A 23,493-nucleotide genomic window follows, 5' to 3' on the forward strand; every position below is an offset into this window, starting at 1 on the left:
AGTCCAGGCTTCCATAACACCTCAGCAGTGCCACAGGCTGATCGCCTCCATGCCACGCCGCATTGATGCATTAATTTATACAAAAGTGGGCCCCAAACAAGTATTGAGTGCATATACTATACACACTTTTCAGTAGGCCAACATTTCTGTATTAAACATTTTTTACATTGGTCTTATATAATATTAAAACTTTCTTGATAATGACTTTTGGGTTTCATTGGCTTTAAGACATAATCATCAACATTAAAGGAAATAACCGCTTAAAATAGATCACCATGTTTGTAATGAGTCTATGAGTTTCACTTTTTGAACTGAATTATTGAAACAAATTAATTTTTTGATGATATTCTAATTTATTGAGATGCACCTGTATGTCCATTTGTGAAGTCCACATGTTTATTTCTTTACACCAGAGATGTCCGAGTCCAATGGTGTAGACTGGAACTAGAGGCGATCCAGGAGTTTTTTTAAATTGATGTGGTAGTGTCTACTGAGCTTAATCCATTTCCAATCCTCCACTTTTTTTTCTATTAGATTTTTAATTTACAGCACTTTCAAGAGGTGAAACTAAATGGATACTGTCTATAACCTGAAGCTGACAGGTAAGCTTTCAGCAGAAAGATTATCCAGCTTTATCAGTTATTGTTTTAAACCTAGTGCTAAGAGTAGAACAATCAAAGCAGGCCATTTTATGTGATACGTCAATATGGAATCACAATAAATTCACTATAAAATTGACTTTTGTATAGCATACAGAATGTACATAACTGATTTTATGGTAATTTATAATTGGTGCCCATGTCCTAGGCATTTCATTTTGTATCAGTCAGTTTTATGCACATTCTAAAATATGTCTCTATTCCCAAAATACACACATGTAGCATTGAAGAGTGCACATCAACACATGTCACGGACACGGCTGTCACTGCAATCTATATGACCACATATAAACACAGCTTAAACAACAAGCCACAACAAATGAGCCAAGACATCACTTCTCACTGAGAAAGAAAGTAACCAGATTTGACAGGCTCATCATCTTTCTACTCAACTCTGCTAAACACACACACAGAATATGTTTGAACACTCAGAATCCATGTGTCAAATTGCAAAAATTTCAGACCACTCACTGCAGCAAGTATTTGACTGTCAACAATTGTAAACTTGGTTTTAATTTGAGAATCTGAAGCTGGAATCTTAAGTTCACATATGCCTTGCTCCGTGCTTTGAGTGTGTGTGTGTGTGTGTGTGTGTATATGTACACACATGTATGAGTTAATGTTCTCTTGCCTTTCTCCATGCAGTCTTTTGCCAGGACAAAGAGCTGTGGGGATTTTTCCTCCAAAACCTGCTGATGCAAGGCGACATATCTCAGCGTCCACCAGGGCAGCAGCTGCAAACACACATACACAAAGAGAAAGATCAGTATGTGAGGACATTTTATATACACTTGCATGTGGGAGGAGAACAAAAAATAATGGGCTAGGCTCAAAAAGCCAAAACAGTACAATTTTAATGGTATTTACAACAAATATACAGAGGCTTCCATCCGAAAATGGAAAAGTGTTCTATTAAAGAGTGACAAGATATTTTTTGACGAAAATATGATCATATGTGTGAAAAAGAATGCATATCCTTGTTCAATTTTCGTTACAGCTTCCTTCACAAAGTCGTTCTCAAAAGTGTAATGAAAAAAAAAATTCCATAAATATGCAGGAAAAACAGCAGTCATCTCCTGCTATTGAAAATGTGTGCACGTGCAGGGATGACCTTTGGTCAAACTGAGGAGTTTAGTCTGATCTGTATTCATCACACACCATCACATACTCACCACCTTAACTCTATATGCAGATTGGCTGTGCGTCCTCACATTTATTAGTGGGAATGTAACCGAGGCGAGGGCGCTTGTGTTGGGGGAGGTGGACTTCATTCTCAAAAGCTTGGAAGCAGCAAATTAATTTTGCCTCAGTCATTTACACACCCAAACATGGATACAGAGGACGTCTCTGTCTGTGTGCATGTGTGTGATAGTGACTGCACGAGTGTGTGGTGTGCAAGGGGAGGGGGGTTCATTTCTCACCTAACTGCCAAGGAAACAATTTAATCCTTTAAACAGCAGATTGCATTTGTAGAGGTGTGAAGTTGTAAAATAACAGCAGCATTAGTTCTGGCTAGTGACTTACTATACACAAACTCACAAATTCAGTGATAACAGTGAGTGGGTTTAATGCACTATTACTGCCACATCATGCGGAGCCAATTTACTGTTCTTAGAAACACAATGCAAGATTATGTAACATTAATCCTGCAATGATGAGAATTAAAAGAATATTGTGTTGAGCTTGGCTGGGTGTTAAATCACTACTTTCCTCTCCCAGACAGAGAAAACAAATGATATTTAAGACTTTCTTCTCTTTCAAGATTAACTTGCACCAAGTTGCATGGAAGAACCAAATAATGTGCATTGGGTTCATATAAAAAAATAAATAATCAGAATTTAAACACACATATACACACCTATTTAATACTGCATGTTTTGGTTATTTCACTTAGTGATTTCTTGTTAATATGAAGGTATTTGTACACCATTAATCTAAGCAGGCACGCTTGTAAAATATAAATAATGCTCTCTAATCGCCAGTCCACCATATGGGAGACATTCCACTGACATCCATTATAAGCAAACGAGTGTTAATGGGTCTGATTATCTCTTATGGGTGTACGTCCCATATTCTCCACCTTCCATAATTCATAGTTCTGATAACACAAAGGCTATCACCTCACTTGAATGTGTATTGTACAAAAAAATTGGTCTCGCTGCACTTTTCACTTCAGTCAGTTAATGGAGCTGACCCTTGGTGACTGCTGCTTTGTCAGACAAGCTTTTGAGCCAGACAATCCAAGCCTGGAAATCCTTAGTCATTTTAGACAAAAAGGTCTCCAATATGCACTGAAGATAATATTGTGATCTCTCAACAGCAGTCATAAAAACATTAAAATTAGTTCGATTCTACATCTACTGAAAGGCCTCAATAACTAGAGGCTCAGAAAGCATGGAACTTAAAGACTACATACATCTTTAATGATATTGTCTAGTGTGTACCATTCATTTTCTGGTCTAATACCCTCTCGCTGTTATTTAAGTTACAAAAATGAGGCACATTTACTAAATGCTACAGTGACACATTACAATGAGGTTTATGAGAATTTGTCAAACTAGTCATTTAACAAAGTCTTGAATCTTGGGCCTCTTATTTCACATCTGTTTTGATTAATATTTAATTAAAGGTGTTTAATTAATTATGCGGTTATCCGGGCATCTCCTTTTGCCCAGTTCCTAAATTCAAGTCATCCCTAAACATCAAATAGTTTTTATGCATTATAGATGCTAATGATTGATACCTTATTTACACAAAGGATATACTGAGAACAAAGATCAAGCAGAGAACGTCGTTGTAAAAACATTTCCGCAGTTCTGACACTGGAATACCTCATAGTGCAATTAACAGCTAAATAAACAAAACAAACATAAAATAAGTATAGGAAGAAAGGACATAGACACATACACACGAGACTAAACAATACAAAGGATTAATAGACACACTGTACACAAATGACCGAACTCCCAGCAGCACCACCAGCTCCATTCTAATTACCTGCCTGCGTTTGAGTTATGTGCCTCTGCACACACACATAAAGGGAACATGGGGCATAAATTAACTGCAGTATTTACAAAGCCTTTGGAATTATTTTCTTCTCACCCGCTCTTCCTGTTTCTAAGTAGTGCATTGACAGAGTCAGATTTACAGTGACAACACACTGGGCCATAAATTATACTACAATAAGGTGAGCGAGGGCGGAAATCCTGGGACACTAACAAAGGAACGAACATGAGCAAACACACACCCACCCACACACAAATTACTGCACATGTCAGGTAATAACACTGAGGGACATTTAAGCCCAGACCTCCATCATGCAATTTGCAGCAATTTTAATGACAACTTACCAAACTAATGAGTTTCACTCATCACAAGCACACACAAACACACATAGTACGCCTGATCCAGTACTACAGCTGTTTTAATGAAACATAATAAAATAAAAAAGACCATGCATAACCTGTGTCATGTATGTAGTAGCAGTTTATTTAGTGTGTAGAGTGTTAAGAGTGTAATTTAGCTTTTAGCAGCAGGTAGTGTCGCAGTCACACAGCTCCAGGGACCTGGAGGTTGTGGGTGCAAGTCCTGCTCCGGGTGACTGTGTATGAGGAGTTTGATGTGTTCTCCCTGTGTCCGTGTGGGTTTGCTCCGGGTGCGCCGGTTTCCTGTGTGAGTGAATGTGTGTCGCGCCCTGTGAAGGACTGGCACCCCCTTCAGGGTGTGTTCCTGCCTTGCGCCCAATGATTCCGGGTAGGCTCCAGACCCACCGCAACCCTGAACTGGATAAGCGGTTACAGACAATGAATGAATAAATAAATTTAGCTTTAATATAACCCATCAAAAGACAACCAAATATTAACCTTACTTCACTACTTAATATTATATTAACATTACTTCAACAACAGTCAAGCTCTCTACATTTAGCATTACAAAGTACAGATCTTGAATGCAATTTAAATCACAATGCCATTAATGGTCTGAAAAAGCACAATTACATATTTTCCCCAAATGTTTCAGTCCTAGAAGCAGTAACTGCACTTCAAAACAAAAATTTAGATATTCCTTGATTTCTCTCTTGCACACAAACACACAGTGGCTCACCTGCAGGTTTTCCAGCTTTGCAGCACAGTTGACCAGCAGAACTCTGGCAAGCAGCAGTAGGAGAGGATTGGACACCAGGCTATACACAGACTCTCCATCCAACAGTAGACTGCACAGCAGCGCGGAGGTCAGGGCTCCGGTCTATCAGCACAGAGACATCAATTTAAGCGGCACAGAAATACAAATCTATATACATCTTACACATATTGCAATTTGCATTAATGTTGCTTCATTCATATTCTCAAGAGTGGTTCTCTCCATGTAAGCCACTCTCTGTCTAATATAAAAGGTCTCCGCTTTCTAGTATTGGACAGATAAATCAGGGACAGAAAGCTGTGAGACAGCAGAATGGGTTTTCTCCTGAGAGCTAATGCATACACACACACACATACACTACAGGTTTTCTCAAGTGGGCTCAGGAGAATCCAGAGGGCGTCAAAGAGAGCCATGTCTTCACCCCAGTATAATTGGAGGCCCTAAGAGGCTTCATTAGCGTGGGTCCTGCCTATGGCCTGTCCTCCCTCCAGTCCTCCATACATCCTCATTATCCTGAGCAAAGGCCTGCCAGGGGTCACCAACACACTCCATACATCACCAGGCTTGAGCACACATACATACACTCACTACCAATATGCTGCCTATCTCACTCACAGAAACAGCTACTATTCATGAACAAGTAACACCATGACATTCATACACCCACATATAGCTGTTTATTAGTATCAGTGTGGCAGATAATGAGACTCCTTCTAAGGGTAGCTCTAAGGCCATTAAGGCTGTGCTCCATTGAAAGGTTTACAGGAACAAAAAGAAGGCATGTGACACAGCGAATAATGCTAATGTAAAACTGCTAATAAGTAGAGGTGGGAATCTCTTAGGCACTTCATTATTCAAATCAGTTTCAATTCAAGGTTTCACAATTTTCCATCCATCTGGATGTGTCTTCATATCATAATTCTACAGCAAACTTCGTGACTTTTTATATCATAAATTTGGCTACAGACATATGCTTCATTAACACAAATTGATTTGATAAAAACAGACTGTTTGAATTTTTTTTTCCACCTCTGCATACAAGACTTGAAATAGTAACTGAAAGAGTAACTTTTGTACAAGTATAAACCATCAGTAAAACAAATCAAAAGACATGTTTACTGTCCACTGAAGTGGACTGTTATATTCCTTGGAAATACTCATATTTCAGGAGCACTGATCAATATCAGTTACATTTCTCTAAGTCCCTAAGAACATCTCTGTTAAAAACATCATGGACCAAATTCATGGCAAGAAGGGTAAATAAATATAATCCTTTAATACTGAGTGAATCTTTAAACCACAAAATGGATTAGAAAGTCACTATTATGGAGAAGATTTTGAGAAGTGTTTTTGGGTGTTTTTTAGTGTTCGGGTATAGTACCTCAGAGTAGGGCTCTAGGAGGGCTGCAGGAAGGAAGTCAGCAACATGCAAGTTTACCGGAGGCCCCGTCCAGTTACTTTGGGCAAAGAGGTTCAGACATGCAACCATCAGCGCCAGGAGAGCAGTCTCCCTACAGTGGGGGAAAAAAAAAAAAAAGGAAGTTAGCTATTGGAAAGCAACATGACAAATCAGTACTCTGTTTCATAAATTTTAATGACACAAACACAATAATGCATTAATTATTCATGGTACCAGCAATATGCAAGCTAGAGAAAACAACATTAACTCACTGACAATACTTGTCAAATACTAAAATAAATCTACTTCTGTCGCACGTTGATTTCAGGAAAAAAAATGCCTTCAAACTAGTCTAAATCTGAAACTAAATCTCTTAGATTAACCCCTCATAAATGTTATAATGTCTATATATTCATCTATAATTGTTTCACACAGCAGTGTCATAATAAAAAAGTAATGATAGTTTATAAAAGTATAAAAAGGAAAAGAAGTCTACAGTACAGTTCCTCTGAATTGGACTTAACCTCCCTTGGTATTAATCCATGTTCGGAGTCTTACCTGCAAGGATTGTGCATGAGCAACACAGCAGTGTGGTGTATTGGCAGCATAAATCAACCACTAACCAAAAAAAAAAAAAAAAACAGTTTGTAACTTCACCTAATATGGGTGATTGAACACCCATATGAACAGCATGTCTGGGGTAGAGTGGGATGAATTGTCAAAAACAAACTGGTGCATCGCATTGCGTTCTGGCACTTGCATCCCGTGTACACAGCCATACTGATTGAAAAGGGAGCGTTCTGCTTGTTATATGTTGTCACTTGTATTTAGGACTTGGTGTCAGGGTGGCAACCCTACTGGTGTTATTTACATCCTTTGCATGACACACACAAATATGCACACACATACACAAACAAGGACCTCCATATTTCTAAAAGATTAATGGTGTGCTGAGGTATTCACACAAGACCGAAACAAAGAAGGAAAAGCCATGAATCTCATTGTGTTCTCTTCCTTTGAAGGCTGTGGGGTGGAGAAGAAGAAAAAAAAAGACCAGAGGGGGTGGGGTGTGTGAGAGAGTTAGCAAGAGAAAAGAGAAAATAGAAAATAGATATGGTAAAAGGTAGTTAATCAGTGTACAGTAAGAGTAAAGAGTATAAATGAATGAGTGAAGGGCGAGCTTTGTGGAGACAGTTCTACCCAAATCAAACGGATAGAATGACAGCTGTAAATCAACTTACACTCGCTGGTCTAAGGAAGAGTGTGGCCTAACTGTTGGCTGAAACAATCACAACATATTTCCCCTCCTTTTCCACCTTCCAAGCATCTTCATAAATTCATACATTGCAATGTTAACCTTTCTAAAAACCTCTCCACAGAAACTGATTTCAGATCAGTGCTGAAAAGCTACCAATTACCAAGGTCTACTATCACATGATGTCACAAAGAGACAGAGAAATGAAAAGGGAAGATAAAAATGGAGCGTAAAGAAGGATAAGGAACAAGGAGAGTGTGGAGTTAGCCTGCACTACACATTCTATCACCATTTATTCACAGGAGAAAGGCAGGGATGTTAATCTGAGCTTATCAAAAATTAATAATTCATGGCAGCGAGACGTGCTGGAGGAGAGGTGAAATGTGAAGGAAGTAGAGATAAAAATGTACTTCTAATACACAACTGGAGCTTTATAAAGTGCACTGTTTAAGCTAAAATAATAAATAAATAAACAAACCCCACCAGCATGTTTGTGAATTATAGTAATGGAAAAAAAAAGCAATACTCAGTTATATTCTATAACAAGAATACAACAAGTAAAGCATTCATTTTACATCACTATATTATATTTTACTCCTGTTTTAGTATTTTCTTTATGGTACAGGTGATTACGCTGGAATTCTAAAATGCGCAAATGGGTATCAAAGTTATTATAACTTACAGCTCAGAAAACTTGTATTCCTAAAACATCGGGCTGTAAATAATCCAAAATGATAAGCTTAATACAAAATGATAAAAAGTAGACAGATTTATTCACTAATCACAGCAAATAATTGTTTCTCACATCTATTTTCCAGTCTGAAGCCTGGTTATGCATTTTGCAGATAGCTAATTACAATAAACCATTGTATAGACAATAACATTGGCCTGCTTCCCAGTTGTTATCATTAAAACATTTTTAAGTCAAATGACTCTATCCAAATACATACTTGATTTATGAGTTCTCAAAAATACAACAACACGATAATTTGCCCCGAGAAATATTGGATGCTGCAAAGGATTGAAAGTCAACACCAAGTAATAATGCTACAATGTTATATTAGGACACTGTCCTGCATCTGGCATGTATCTGCTGGAGTCCTACTGTGATGGTAGAGTATATAGAAAAACATGTTTGATTGCTTTCATTCATTCATCTTCTGTGACTGCTTCATCCTGTTCAGTGTCGTATTGGGTCTGGAGTAGGGGTGGGCGATATGGCCCTAAAATAATAGCACGGTATTTCAGAGTATTTTGGTGATAGCAATATTCTTGGCGATATTTAAAAAAAAAAAAAAAAAAATCCACTGAAAAATAATTTTATTAATTTCAAGAACACACTACTGGGGAAAAAAAATGTTATACTAATATTAATTATAGGTTTGGGGCTGGACAATGAAACTGAAAAACCTGTCATTTTAGTGTGGGAGGTTTCATGGCTAAATTGGAGCAGCCTGGTGGCCAATCTTCATTAATTGCACCAGTAAGAGCAGAGTGTGATGGTTCAATTAGCAGAGGGTAAGAGCACAGTTTATTTATTGCAATGCACACAACATTATGTGTGACATACCAGAGTTCAAAAGAGGACAAATTGTTGGTGCATGTCTTGCTGGCGTATCTGTGACCAAGAGAGCAAGTCTTTGTGATGAGCCACGGTATCCAGGGTAATGTCAGCATACCACCAAGAAGGATGAAACACATCCAACAGGATTAACTGTGGACGCAAGAGGAAGCTGTCTGAAAGGGATGTTCGGGTTCTAACCCGGATTGTTTCCAAAAAACATAAAACCGCGGCAGAATTAAATGTGCACCTCAACTCTCCTGTTTCCACCAGAACTGTCCGTGGGGAGCTCCACAGGGTCAATATACACGGCCGGGCTGCTATAGTCACACCTTTGGTCACTCATGCCAATGCCAAACGTCAGTTTCAATGATGCAAGAAGCGCAAATCTTGGGCTGCGAACAATGTGAAACATGTATTGTTCTCTGATGAGTCCACCTTTACTGTTTTCCCCACATCCAGGAGAGTTACGGTGTGGAGAAGCCCCAAAGAAGCGTACCACCCAGACTGTTGCATGCCCAGAGTGAAGCATGCGGGTGGATCAGTGATGGTTTGGACTGCCATATCATGGCATTCCCTTGGCCCAATACTTGTGCTAGAGGGGCGTGTCACTGCCAAGGACTACTGAACCATTCTGGAGGACCATGTGCATCCAATGGTTCAAACATTGTATCCTGAAGGTGGTGCCGTGTATCAGGATGACAATGCACCAGTACACACAGCAAGACTGGTGAAAGATTGGTTTGATGAACATGAAAGTGAAGTTGAACATCTCCCATGGCCTGCACAGTCACCAGATCTAAATATTATTGAGCCACTTTGGGGTGTTTTGGAGGAGCGAGTTTTATTTTACTACAAATGTAACAAACATAAAAAATTCTGTAAACATTTGCTTATTTTGTAAACTGAAACTTAACAAGATTCTGATTTTGCAGAAAAAAAAAATACATGTAGCATATAAATCTACCACAAAATCAAAGTGCAGTATGCAGACACAGGGAGAACACACCAAACTGCTCACACCCAGTAGCCCGAGGAGGGGTTAGAACCCACAACTGTGGAGTTGCATAGAGACACTACCTGCTGTATCATATGCCACCAACACCTTTTTTTCCACATTAAATAATCTTCCTGACTATACTCTGTATTGGACATCAAATTAAATCATTGGTCAGCTTCACTGTAGTTATTTGTAACCAGGCAAACATATTTTGATATTACTTTCAGCCAAAATCAATATATTAGATAGATAAGGTAAAATAACCCTATATTGATCCCAAAGGAAATTGCACAAATCTATAGATATATTTTGTACAAATCTCTGAAAATAAAAGGGTTTCTCTTTGTTCTTTCAGTCTCAGGGGTATTAATCCCATTTCAGCACTAGTGGTACTAGTAGGATTTTTTTTATTATTACTATTATGTTGTTTTTCATTCAACATGGGGCAAATTGCTTGATAGTCATGAATAGGCGAACACCTACAGTCCTAACCCTTACACCAGAATATAGCAGTTTTATACAGTGCCTACAGTACTAAGGCGTTTTATATGACAGACACTCTATTGGGTGCTTTATGTGACAGAAACCACTGTCATAAACCACTGCCAACATGCAGGGTCTCAGCAGACCAGCAGGTAGACAAACATCTGACTGACCGCAAAATCTGTGCAAATTCTATCTATGAGACCTTTGAGGGATTAATTTATCAGAAAATGGCTTGTAAAAATAAAAAGGAGTGACATAGTGACAGCCACATTAAGATTTCTTGTCAATAATTCCAATTATCTATTTAAAATACATGTTTAAAGAGACTATTCAGCATAGGGAAACTTAACTATTAAATAGTGAGAATTGTTAGCAGCCTTTGCAATAATATTTCAAATATAATATAAACAAATTTAATCAAATCTATCCTCTCACCATGGCCATGAAAACAAAATGTTAAATAACTTTTAAGAAAATAAAATCTTGAATGATTAATTGGCCATCTCAAGATAACACAGTTTATTGTGTTATGAGAAATAACATCAAATATATTTTCAAAATATTGTAGGAAAGTTAAAGTATTGTGATTGCAATTAATCTTCAGACTTTACCTTTTTGCCAGAAACCAATAGAAAACTTAAACTGTCCTGTTTGTGTAAAGCAGTTTGCGTTTTTCACCTGTCACTCTTCTGATCCTCTGTAGCATTGCTGATGTAGATGAGGATCTTTCTCTCTAGGTAAGCCTCAATGCTCTCGTCCTCCTTTGGGTCTCCAGCCAGTAAATCCAGCACCTGGGGACTGAGCAGAACCGCCTCAAAATCCCCCTCAAGCACGTACTGCAGCAGCAAACCTCCATCTGAGCAAAAAATAAATTATATATATATATATAATATATAAAGACAGACATAACCTGCAGCCTATTCAAAAAGCACTTCAGAATAATACATTCTTTTCCAAGAACAAAATGCATTTATGTTACAAGTGCATCAATCTTTCTGCTCCCTGCTGAAACAGAACAGACCGCGAGCTTCATCAATCAATAGAGACAAGACTTCAAAATAGTGTAGATATATTAATTTAACAGTTTCATTCAGCACTTTTGACACACTATATGCTAAAAGTGTGACTGTATTCGTTGTTGAAAAAAAGAAATTCAGTCATCCATTCTTAAACAATATACGCTCTAATTAATTAATCTAATTTAATTAACAAAAAACAAATAAAACAAAAATAAAATGTGTCCATCCATAAGCACATAATACAATTCATGAATGATAATATGATTAATAGAGTGTTCTTCATGAATCCATTTTCTCTCACGCACTCAAACAGTTCGTCAAATGCAGTCATGCGCCACTGGGCTCTGGAGTGAGGTGAGGAGAGAAAGCAAAGGCTGGTGAATTAACCAGTGACTTGTAGGAAAGAACAAGAGCATGTAGAAGATGGAGCTGAAATAAAACCTGTGTAAAAGAAAAAATAGAAAACAAGAGATGGATGTGGGGACTAAAGATAAATGGAGAGATGGTAATAGAAACTGAGAAACTAGGGTGGGCAATACTACAAAAATATATCACAATCATATAGACATAATGACAACAGTATCATGACATAGCTACAGAAAAACACAGTGCATCAGAGTCACATTTAAAATCTGTATACTGCATGAAATGGAATGAAAGGGGAATAACTATGCTATCTTTGTAATGAAACATGCAGTTGGCGAGTGTATTTTAAGGAGACTTCAAGTTAAACAAAATATAAAGCCAAACTGTAAGAAATAAAATAAAAAACAACTTAAGATGCTATTTCAGCAGATCTAACATTTCAAAAACTGACACAATTAGGACTTATTAAATGACAGGGTTAAAGTGGATGTTTAAAAATAAGCACGCCAAAAGAAAAAGACTAGAAAAAAGTGATTATTCAGTGAAGAAAGCATCGCTATTTTTACATGAGCTAAGCTTTCATTTTGCTTCACTTCAAATAGCCTACCTCTTCTGAGGAGAAACTGTAGTGAATTCATTTGGCTGAACGAGGACAGGCCAAAAATAGCTTTTCTGCCTTGGCCTTGGAAATTTAAATACTTCAGACATGGTCTAAAACTTAAAATGGCCATGAATACTTTTCAAAGAGCGTATGTGATGGCTAAGCTGTGAATAAGGGGATAGGATGGGGAACTACTGTATGTGGAAGCAAGAGAAAATTCAGTCCGATTAAGTGGAGTGGACCCTAAAACACGGTCTTACTCTAGTTTTGAGAACATTGTAAATTCACTGTAGAGCCTCATGAGGAAATACATTATCATAACAATGGCATATTATAACTTTCTTGGAGGAGCTTTTACAGGCTGACGTCCAATTCCACTCGCCACCACTGTGAACATTTCTGACCCAATCATTTCTCTACAACACAGGATTTCACACCAAGACAATTATTTCAGTGATTTTTTCACATATTTACCACTTAATAAATCAGTGGAATTCCCCTTTAATTAGAAATGTAAAATGTATGGAATAACTGGACAGCTTTATAACATTTGTCTTAGACGTTTTTCTCTCAGCTATGTATTATTCCAAAAACAATCCAGAGACCCAGAGAATAACATTTTATGCGAGATCACTTTGTACACCTTAATTTTAATGTTCAATGATACGTAGCTAATGATGAATGCACCCTCCACTCACAAATTAGTGTCAAATCAAAGACGGACATATAAACGTTTCTATATACACGTTTTGTGGCATTAATGTTGAAAGCTCCTGGCTTACCCCGTTAGCTTTAAGCTTGGAAACGGTGGGAAGGCGAAACTTGCCTCACACCCACAAACGCGCTGATATTCTCTGAGTCCTGCGGAAAAAAGTAACGCGGTGCCCGTGGACAAACTGGTGAAAATACAACCAGAACTCCAAAACACTCCATAAATAACTAGCGCTTGACGTCCAGTCAAAGGTTAGTAACGAAACGCACGTCTCAAAAACGGCCAGCGTCGATTCCTTTTAACGGAGGTAGCACTAACCCGCCTCAGCGTCCGAAAAGAGTCTGTTTTCTTTGGAAATGTTTAAGGTTACATTTGCGTTAAATGATCCTTATATATTGCCACATATTCGACATTCAACCTCATATTCGGAAGCTACATTATAAATTCATAGTGTATGTTCACTGAGCCAAGCGGGGTAACACACTCATCCGTCCCCTGACAGTTGCAGTAAGGTTAACGTCGTAGAGCCAACCGGCCTGTTATCAGCTTTTTCTTATAAATCTAATTTAAAGCTTAACTCCCAACAATTATCGTTAACACCTATCATGACACAGCTAGTGCAGACGATAAACGCCTCTTCTCTAGTAATAGCCACTGAAAGAAACATTTCGAAAATAAAAGAACCCACATAAAGTACAAACTCCTTCACTACATGAACTCATCTACTAACTTACCGTCAACCGCCTACCGACCACCGAAAGCGCGAAACGTTCCAGATATCCGACGTTTCGCTGTTCATGCGCCGGCTTCTTGTCCGAATTTCTCCGTTCCACCTTAAATGAATGAGGCGACTGCACGTATCCATTGCGGTGCGGCAGGCACCTCAGTCATTTAAGGTGGAGTGCAGAATTAAAATGAGAAGCCCAGGACTCGTGAATTTTCGCGAACGTCCCAAACCATACCGACACAGAATGTCAATTGGAAAGAATAATAACCACCAAGCGTTAACCGTCCGTCCAGAACCAGACAGCGGCGGTGGCTCTCTCTCTCTCTCTCTCCACTGGGAGAAGGTGCAGCAGAGCTGTGACGGGTTCTTACCTCCGCTGCTAAAGATGCTCCGCTCCGTCTCCAGCAGAAAGCTCCTCAGCACTGGAACCTCCGCCTCCAGCGGCATTGCTTCGGCCGTTCGCCCGCTCTCACTCACAATTAGCGCTGGAATGGAATTGTGGGCCGCCTCGAACCGATTTAATCGCTAAATCCGAGCCGCACAGAAGCTCCTTCGTGGTAAGGCTGGCTCGTCCGCTTCTCTTCTTGATGAAATCTGCTGTTTATTTCTTCACATGTGCTGCAAGTGTCATCAGTGAGCCGCCATGACAGCCACGCGGTGCATTATGGGAGCTGTAGACTGAGACTGCAGTGCACATATGGGGTACTCTTCAAAAGTTCTTTATAAAAACACCAGTTTTCCGCATCAGAAATTCAATTTAGACGAGCAGATTTTTTTTATAAATTAACAAATGATTAAGTTAATATAAAATGACTTATTTTAATGACTTTGTTTCTTGTTTCTAGAAATCTTGAAATATTTTTGTAAATTGAGTTAAATCAAAAGCCTGCGCTTGGTTTATTCTCTTGAAGCTTTATTCAACTGATAAATGTTCAATATATATCCCTTCCAACCTCTATCTGTTTACTATTTTCAGATTTAGTTCTAATGATTAGTCTTAAAAAATGACCTAATATGTCATAAGAATGAATTTCTATGTAATGAAATAGGTTAGGATCTCTTTACCCTCAGTTTGGAAGTCATAATTATGTCTTATTTCTTAATTTCCTAATGATTATTGTCATTCTTTATGTTATAATTCTAATATTTCTCCCTGACCATGTGCTTTTATTTTTAATTTTGTTTTTGGCCTGACCCTGCCATCTCTTTCACCAGAGAAAGGTCAGTCACCATGGTGACCAATTACTCTCAGGTATCCCTTTTGCTCTCTGGGTCACAATGGTCTCTAGTCATATGTATTTATGCCCTCTGTTTCAGTCCTGTCCTCAGCCTGGCATTATGTTTTTATGTGAAGATGTATGAAACAGGTTTAATGATGTATTTATGTTTGGTTTTTTTTGTCAGAGCTTGTTCAGGGTTATTTCTTCACTCTAACTGTCTATTATTCAGTTCAGTCAAATGTATTCCTTGTCACGTTCTGTCATTCTCAACTTGGACTTCTTAAATAAAACCTTGCACTGATATCATGCCTCCTTGTCTGCTCTCACATTACAGGTATTATTACTGTACATTTGCAAGCACTGTATGGCCTGCACTGTCCAAAATTAATTTGTGAGGGAGCTTTATAAAGCATTTCCATAATGCCAACAAAGTGATTTCAGATGCCATTTAATGCGTCTGGATTAGAATCAAAATGCCATATAGAAAGCAGCCAGAATAATTTCAGAATTTAACTATAGCTGTATATTCATGAGAGGTATACTTCAAAGGGTAGGCAGATTTGGAGACCAAGATATGGCCAAATGTCTGTAGTCACCTCATTCACTATCTCTTCAGAAAGCACAGGTATTAGTCTGACATTTGTCCCTCACTGCTGCAGTAACAGTCCCCAGTCTGCTGAGAAGGCTTTAGACTAGATGTTGGAACATATCTGTGGGATTTGACAGCGTTCATCCATGAGAGCTTTGGTTCAGTCAGGTACAGCTGTTGGATGATTAGTCCTCATTCACAAACACCACTCCAACTCATGTCAAAAGATGGTGCTTCATCATTCTAGAGAAAAGAGTTCCACTGTTCTACAGCCCAATGTTGGAGAATTTACACCGGTCTAGCCCGCACTTGGCATTGGTATAAGATACGACAACGCTTTATTGATCCCAAAGGAAATTGTGACTTTGTATTATCATACCTATTATACAAAAGATGTACAGTAGTAATACAGGGTGGGCCATTTATATGGATACACCATAATAAAATGGGAATGGTTAGTGATTTTAACTTCCTGTTTGTGGCACATTAATATATGGGAGGGGGTAAAGTTTCAAGATGGGTGGTGACCATGGCGGACATTTTGAAGTCGGCCATTTTGGATCCAACTTTTGTTTTTTCAATGGGAAGAGGGTCACGTGACACATCAAAACAAGAAAAACAATGGTGTGCTTGGTTTTAACGTAACTTTATTCTTTTATGAGTTATTTACAAGTTTCTGACCACTTATAAAAGGTGTTCAAAGTGCTGCCCATTGTGTTGGATTGTCAATGCAATCCTCTTCTCCCACCCTTCACACACTGATTGCAACACCGCAGAAGAAATGCTAGCACAGGCTTTCAGTATCCGTAGTTTCAGGTGCTGAACATCTCGTATCTTCACAGTATAGACAATTGCCTTCAGATGACCCCAAAGATAAAAGTCTAAGGGGGTCAGACTGGGAGACCTTGGGGGCCATTCAACTGGCCCACAATGACCAATCCACTTTCCAGGAAACTGTTCTTCTAGGAATGCTCACACCTGACACCCATAATGTGGTGGTGCACCATCTTGCTGGAAAAACTCAGGGAATGTGCCAGCTTCAGTGCATAAAGAGGAAAACACATCATCATGTAGCAATTTTGCATATCCAGTGGCCTTGAGGTTTCCATTGATGAAGATTGGCCCCACTATATTGGTACCCCATATACCACACCATACCATCATTTTTTTTTGTTCCAACAGTCTTGGAGGGATCTATCCACTGTGGGTTAGTGTCAGACCAATAGCGGTGGTTTTGTTTGTTAACTTCACCATTCACATAAATGTGTGCCTCATCACTGAACAAAATCTTCTGTGTAAACTGAGGGTCCTGCTCCAGTTTTTGTTTTGCCCATTCTGCAAATTCAGTGCGCTGATCTGGGTCATCCTCGTTGAGATGCTGCAGCAGCTGGAGTTTGTAACCATGGAGTTGGTGCCATTTGTGAGTAGCTAATGTCAGCTGAAGGGATGTTCGACTGATGCCACTCTCCAGTGACATGTGGGGAGTGCTACGCTGTGGGCTCTTGCTGAATGAAGCTAGGACAGCCACTGATGTTTCTTCATTAGTGACAGTTTTCATGCGTCTACATTTTGGCAAATCCAACACTGAACCAGTTTCATGAAACTTGGCAAGCAGTTTGCTAACTATAGCATGGGAGATGGGTGATCTCATAGGGTGTCTTGCATTGGAATTTGCTGCAATGACCTGGTTACTGCGTTCACCAGACATCAACACAATTTCTATCCGCTCCTCATTTGTTAACCTCTCTGACATGTCAATGGCTGTAAACAAAGAGAAACTTGTAAATAACTAATGAAAGAATAAAGTTAAATGAAATTACGTTAAAACCAAGCACACCATTGTTTTTCTTGTGAAATTCTCAATGAGTTTGATGTGTCACATGACCCTCTTCCCATTGAAAAAACAAAAGTTGGATCCAAAATTGCTGACTTTGAAATGGCCGCCATGGTAACCACTCATCTTGAAAAGTTTTCCACGTCCCATATACTAATGTGCCACAAACAGGAAGTTAATATCACCAACCATTCCTATTTTATTAAGGTGTATCCATATAAATGGCTGTAGAATAATAAAAATTATGGGGATTACAGAAGGACTATTAAACAAAAGTAACAACCATTAAATGGATGAAATCAAGCACTTTATGTATAGAAATGCATGGTGTAACTCAGAAGAGTTCACACTGCAGGTGAACTGTATTGTCACTGCAGTAAGGAAATTTGTTGTAGAGTTGTACTGCATTGCTCTTCTGCACAGCCATAACAATGATTTCAAAGGTGTCATTTTAAAGTAAAAACATATCACCTAGTGTTACTTTAACATGGAAACAACTCAGTGACCATGCTGCTCTAGAGAAAACTGCATAACACCAAAATAATATTAAATAAATCTCTAGTTTAGGTCTGAATGCACCTTTAATAATGCACTGGAAAGGTTGCTGCTGGAGCTGAATATAAAAGTTTTAAATGACTGTCTAAGACAGGCAGTGGGTTATTTTGAAATGCTTTATTTTGGAGTTGGATGGATTTTTAACTTGTCTTACAAAGAGAAGCTTGCGATGTGATGCCGTTCTGTATCTTGTGATATTTCATGTTTCTGGCCTATTTTTGGAAGGCTGAGATCTGCTCTCCTAATGGGGGGCCGCTACAAGCATCAAGTAGAAAACTCTGCTCTAATAAAGACATGATCACTCAGAGCCTGGAGGCTGACACTTTCCGTAAGGAACCTTTAAGAATTGCCCGCAGAACCTACTTCCATCTCTTGGCAGAAGCTTTCTCAGTGTGTGAAGCTGCTGGGGCTGGTGGAAGGGCGTTCTCTTTAGAAAAATCAGCTGGGTGATTTGTCTTGATTTTGCTGAGCGCTGGAGGATCCCTGGAGGACTCTTAGCTCTGCCACACAGTGTGTTGTATTCTCATGTGGTTGGGTCTCTCTGTCTCGAAACAAGGCGGTAGAGCAAATTAAGAAAACACACCCCCAGTCACACAAACACACACACACAAACGACCAAATGATTATGACCAAATGAGTGACTCAAGACATTATCTGAGATTATAAAACAAAGGTCAGATTAATCTATGACTATATTCCATGACAGAAAATGACAATGAAAAGAGAGCTACTGTTATGTTTACGGCAGCTACAAACATTTGGACATATAGAACAGTCTGTTTTCCTTCATGAAAACACTTGAAAAATTAGGCTTAAAGGTGACGTTCATGATTGTAATCAAAAAACACTTTTACGACCTTCAGAAGATTTTTCCTCACAATTTGGTGCTCTCCAGTCTGTTTGTGTGCTCGAAATTGGGTGTCTAATGTGTTTACGAAGCTTCAGTATATTCAGTCATTCATTATCTGTAACCGCTTATCCAGTTCAGGGTCGCGGTGGGTCCAGAGCCTACCTGGAATCAAGGCAGGAATACACCCTGGAGGGGGCGCCAGTCCTTCACTGGTCAACACACACACTCACATATTCACGCCCACACTCGCACCTACGGACACTTTTGAGTCGCCAATCCACCTACCAACGTGTGTTTTTGGACAGTAGGAGGAAACCGGAGCACCCGGAGGAAACCCACACGGACACGGGGAGAACACACCGACTCCTCACAGACAGGACTCAAACCCACAACCTCCAGGTCCCTGGAGCTGTGTGACTGTGACACTACCTGCTGCGCCTTCATGCCACCCTAGCTTCAGTATATGTAAATGAGTAATTAAACAAACTCTCTCTATCTCTCTCTCTTTCTAACCGAAATGCTATTCCTGCTCAATAGGTGGGTAATATTGACTTATGTTTACTGTTTCAGAGCACTTAAAATGGAAATGTCTCCAAACTCGGGAGATGGCTAACTGTATTACTGCTGGTTACGTATGGAACTGTGGTTATGTGAATAGTGGATGACTACCAGGGCGGTGCCAAAAGTGGATGTATCCCTGCTATGCCACAGCCAATCGAGAGCGTATGCCAAGTCATTCACGTGACACAGCATGAGAATCCAACGCAGTATATAACTGTTCGGATCACACTGTACTGTCTCAGGGACCTGGATCTTCTTGCCTCTCCGAGTGACCAGGAACCCACTATTCACATAACCATGGTTACATATGTAACCAGTGTTATGTTTCATATCTCCTGACTGTCAGGGCGGTGCCAAAAGTGGATGACATGTACCAACGATGTCACGAGGATGATTATTGACAGTCTGCGACCCAGGATAGAACTGCTGTAGACAGCCCCTCCACAGCTGCAATGTTCACACTGTAAAATTTGGAGAAGATGCACAGTGTGGACCACGTAGGCATTGTGCATATCTCCTGCAAGGAAACACATCGGAGTGCAGCCCAGTTGCAACACCCCGGACAGAATGGCCCGTGATATGGTAGGGCATCTGGTGGCTTGCAGCCTCATAAGCCCCTCGAATAACTTCCACAAGCCAATTGGAAAGTTGTTGCTTAGAAAGTGCCATCCCCAGCTTGGCAGCAGAGAAGCAAACAAACAGCTGATCGGTCTACATAGGCCCTAAGGGCACGCACAGGGCAAAGGAAGGACCGCATTGCATCAGAATGGTCTGTGTAGGTGGGGAGGACAATGGCTTGATTCTAGCACCAGTGAAAGGTCCCAAGGTGGAGACCGGAGTGTACAAGATGTGACCAGTCATCTCGCCCCCTTCAAGAAGGAGGTAATCAATTCCTGAGAACCCAACAAAACGCCATTGGACAGCACCAAGTGGTGCTACAAGGCGGCCACATTTACCTTAAGTGTGGAGGGAGACTTGTTCAGTTGTGACTGCAAGAAGGATAGAACTGTCTGTAGCATGCATGAATGTGGGTCCACACCTTGGCCAGCGCACCAGGTCTCAAAAAACTTTCATCTGCCTTTGTAAAGGGCACGAGTAGAGGGGGCCCTAGAATTATAAATAGTGTGTTGCACCTGGGGAAAACACGACTCTACCCCAGTGGGGGGCCTAAGGGCCATAGCCACAGTCGAAGCCGTTCCGGCTGGGGGTGCCACACCTGTCCTTTTGTTGTGAGAGCAGATCTGTATGGTGTACCTTGAACCAGGGAAAGCAGAAGAGGAAACCATGGCTGGTATGGTCATCGAGGTGCCACCAAGAGAGCTCTGTCCAAGAGAGCTGAAAGTGGTGGAAAGGGAGGAAAAGCGTAGAGTAGTGCCCTCGGCCAGTCGTGGGCTTGGGCATCCTTGCGACTCTTCCGAAAACCACAGGGGGCAATGCACAGTGTCCCGTGAGGCAAAGAGATCCGCCTGAGCTTTCCCGAACAACTTCCACACTGACTGAATCACCTCGGGATGCAGTCTCCACCGTCCTGGGTGTATGGTGTAGTGGGAGAGGGTGTCTACCATGTTGTTGGAGGAGACAGCCACGTGTGCCGCTCTGAGAGACAGGAATCTTGGGTAAGCCCATGTCCACAGACCATGGGCAACCCTCAGCAGCTCGCGGGATCTCGTTCCGCCAAAGTGATTCACATAATACACCGTTGACATGTTGTCCAAGCGTACCATGACATGCCTCCCTTGGAGCATGTGAAGAAAATGTCTCAGGGCAAGCAAGATTTCACACAGCTCCAGCGTGTTGATGTGGCTCTGGGCCTGCCAGTCAGACCAGAGTCCCTGAACTGCCTCGTGATGATATACTACCCCCCAGCCAGTGGGCAACATGTCCGTGGTAATCACTTCCCTGTGGGAGGGGATGCACCCCAGCCGGACACCTGACTGGAGGAAGGTGATCGAGGTCAATATGTTCAGGGTAGAAACACATCCTCCTGAAATGTGGACAATGGAATGCCTGTGATGCACTGTGTCCAGCCTTAACCTGGTGATCCACATGTGGAAGGGTTGGACGTGGAGCCTCCCCAGTGCCACTAAATGCGAGGCTGCAGTAAGCAATCCCTGCAGCTGCTAGAGATCCAAAAACCGGACCTTGCGTCCTAGTTTCAAGCGGCAGATGGTGCAGAGTATGGCTCGAGCATGAGCCAAAGGAAGGGATGCTCTCATAAGGCGTGAGTCCAGTACCATTCCCAGAAAGGTGATGGTTTGGGTCGGAGTGAGCACGCACCCAATTCACAGTAAACCCCAGTGCCTGCGTGTGCTGCAGCAACTGGAGTGTGTCTATGTACGCATGCTGTTCTGTCGGGGAGCACACGAGCCAGTCGTCGAGGTAAGGCAGAACTTTCAGTCCCTGTGCCATAAGTGGGGACAGGGCGGCACGTACGCACCTTGGGAAAACCCTGGGAGCCAGGGAGAGGCTGAATGGTAAGACCCGAAATTGGTACACCTTCTGATTGAAGGCAAACCGGAGGAAGCAACTGTGCTCCGGAGCAATAGGGAACATGAAAGTAAGCATCTGCAAAGTCGACAATGAACCATTCTGCCTTGTTGATCATACGAAGGGTGACTGCCGTGTGCAGCATCCAGAACGGTAGAACCTTTAAATAGGTGTTTAGCCGCCGGAGGTTTAAAATGGGTTTGAGCCCACCATCCTTTTTGGGAACCACAAAGTAAACACAAACAAAGTAAAAACCCTCTGTCTGAACATGAGGGTCCACTAACTCTATGGCTCCCATATCCAGGAGAACTCGAACTTCCTGAGAGAGCCTTGCTGCCCGGTGTGGGTCTTGAATTCTGGTAAACACTGGGCGAGAACTGGCCGGAGGCGAAACTGCAGTCTGTAACCCCTCGACATGGTCCTGAGGACCCATGGATCTGAGACCGTCCTGTCCCAATAAGCTTGATGGAAAGCAGGGAGGGGTCCAGTCACCGGCCGGGGTATGTCAGCGGCGATCTGCAGTAGTACTGTGGTGTACATGCTGTCTAGGGGGCCGGGCATGCCGCTGAGGTGCCGGCACATGAACCGTGGAATCGCCTGGGTGAACATGGGGAGCTGGAGTACTAATCCGCCGTCCCCGGTCATGACTCCGCACTCTGTGCGGTGGGTGACAAAAGCTCTGTGATTGTCCCACGCCATGAAGTTTCCGTGCTTCTGTGAGGGATGAGCTGCGCTCCAGGGCTTCCTTGGCTGCAGGGCCAAAGTGATAACCAGGAGCCAGGGGTACTGATCGTAGTGTGGCACAGCATGGCTTGGGTAGCGAGGACTGAGCCAGCCACACTTGGCGATGAGCATGTAGACTTGTGGCCACAAGCCGTCCAGTATCATGGGTCATATAGCCAGCCGTTAAAAGAGCCAGATTCAGTAATTCTTCTGGAGCGGTGGGGTCCTCTGCGGTAGCAGGAGGGTTCTGAAGGGCTATGAGCAGGATGCATAGCGTGTTGAGCAGCCTACCCAGCCGCATCGCTGAATTATGCAGTTTAACAACCATTTCGTCCGTGCGTCTGCATTCCACACTGGGGCAGCACGGCTCCTGACAAAGAGCCTCATCCGGTGAAACCACCATTGAGGCCACACAGGGGTCGATAGGAAGCATGTTCGCTAAACCGTAGTCAGCCGCTCCGGACATGGAAGATAGCATGCGAGCCATATCTGTCGGACAGCATGCTCTCTCACTACGAAAGGTGGCAGAGAATTCCACCACAAAATCCTGACATGGGGGTACTGCAAGTCCGTCTGCTTCCAAGCGCTTAAACAGAGCATTAGAGCGTAAGCATTCTGCCGCTGGGGTAGTTTCAATGCCTTTTCCACCAAAGACCTGCGTTAAGACAACAGGGGTTTCTCCATCCTCTCTAGCTCCAATCGAAGAGAAAGAGCGAGGTGGCAGTGGGGAGCTTGGGCTTAGAGTGAGG

At 41.4% G+C, this 23,493-nt stretch overlaps 1 protein-coding gene across 2 annotated transcripts in view; it reads right to left on the reverse strand.

Moving 5' to 3' along the window:
* The window catches only part of ttc27 (tetratricopeptide repeat domain 27), a 78,775-nt gene extending 64,176 nt beyond the window's left edge, over positions 1–14,599 (reverse strand). For both annotated transcript variants that reach the window (XM_066671028.1, XM_066671018.1), the window contains exons 1-5: positions 14,297–14,599; positions 11,179–11,356; positions 6,181–6,310; positions 4,764–4,904; positions 1,291–1,393 (exon numbers count right to left, since the gene is read on the reverse strand). In XM_066671028.1, the coding sequence (XP_066527125.1) occupies positions 1,291–1,393; positions 4,764–4,904; positions 6,181–6,310; positions 11,179–11,356; positions 14,297–14,372 (628 nt within the window). In that variant the 5' untranslated portion in view covers positions 14,373–14,599. The remainder of the gene's footprint in view (positions 1–1,290; positions 1,394–4,763; positions 4,905–6,180; positions 6,311–11,178; positions 11,357–14,296) is intronic.
* Between the last annotated feature and the right edge of the window lie 8,894 nt (positions 14,600–23,493).

This window comes from Hoplias malabaricus, chromosome 1 (assembly GCF_029633855.1).
Source record: "Hoplias malabaricus isolate fHopMal1 chromosome 1, fHopMal1.hap1, whole genome shotgun sequence".
NCBI lineage: Eukaryota > Metazoa > Chordata > Actinopteri > Characiformes > Erythrinidae > Hoplias > Hoplias malabaricus.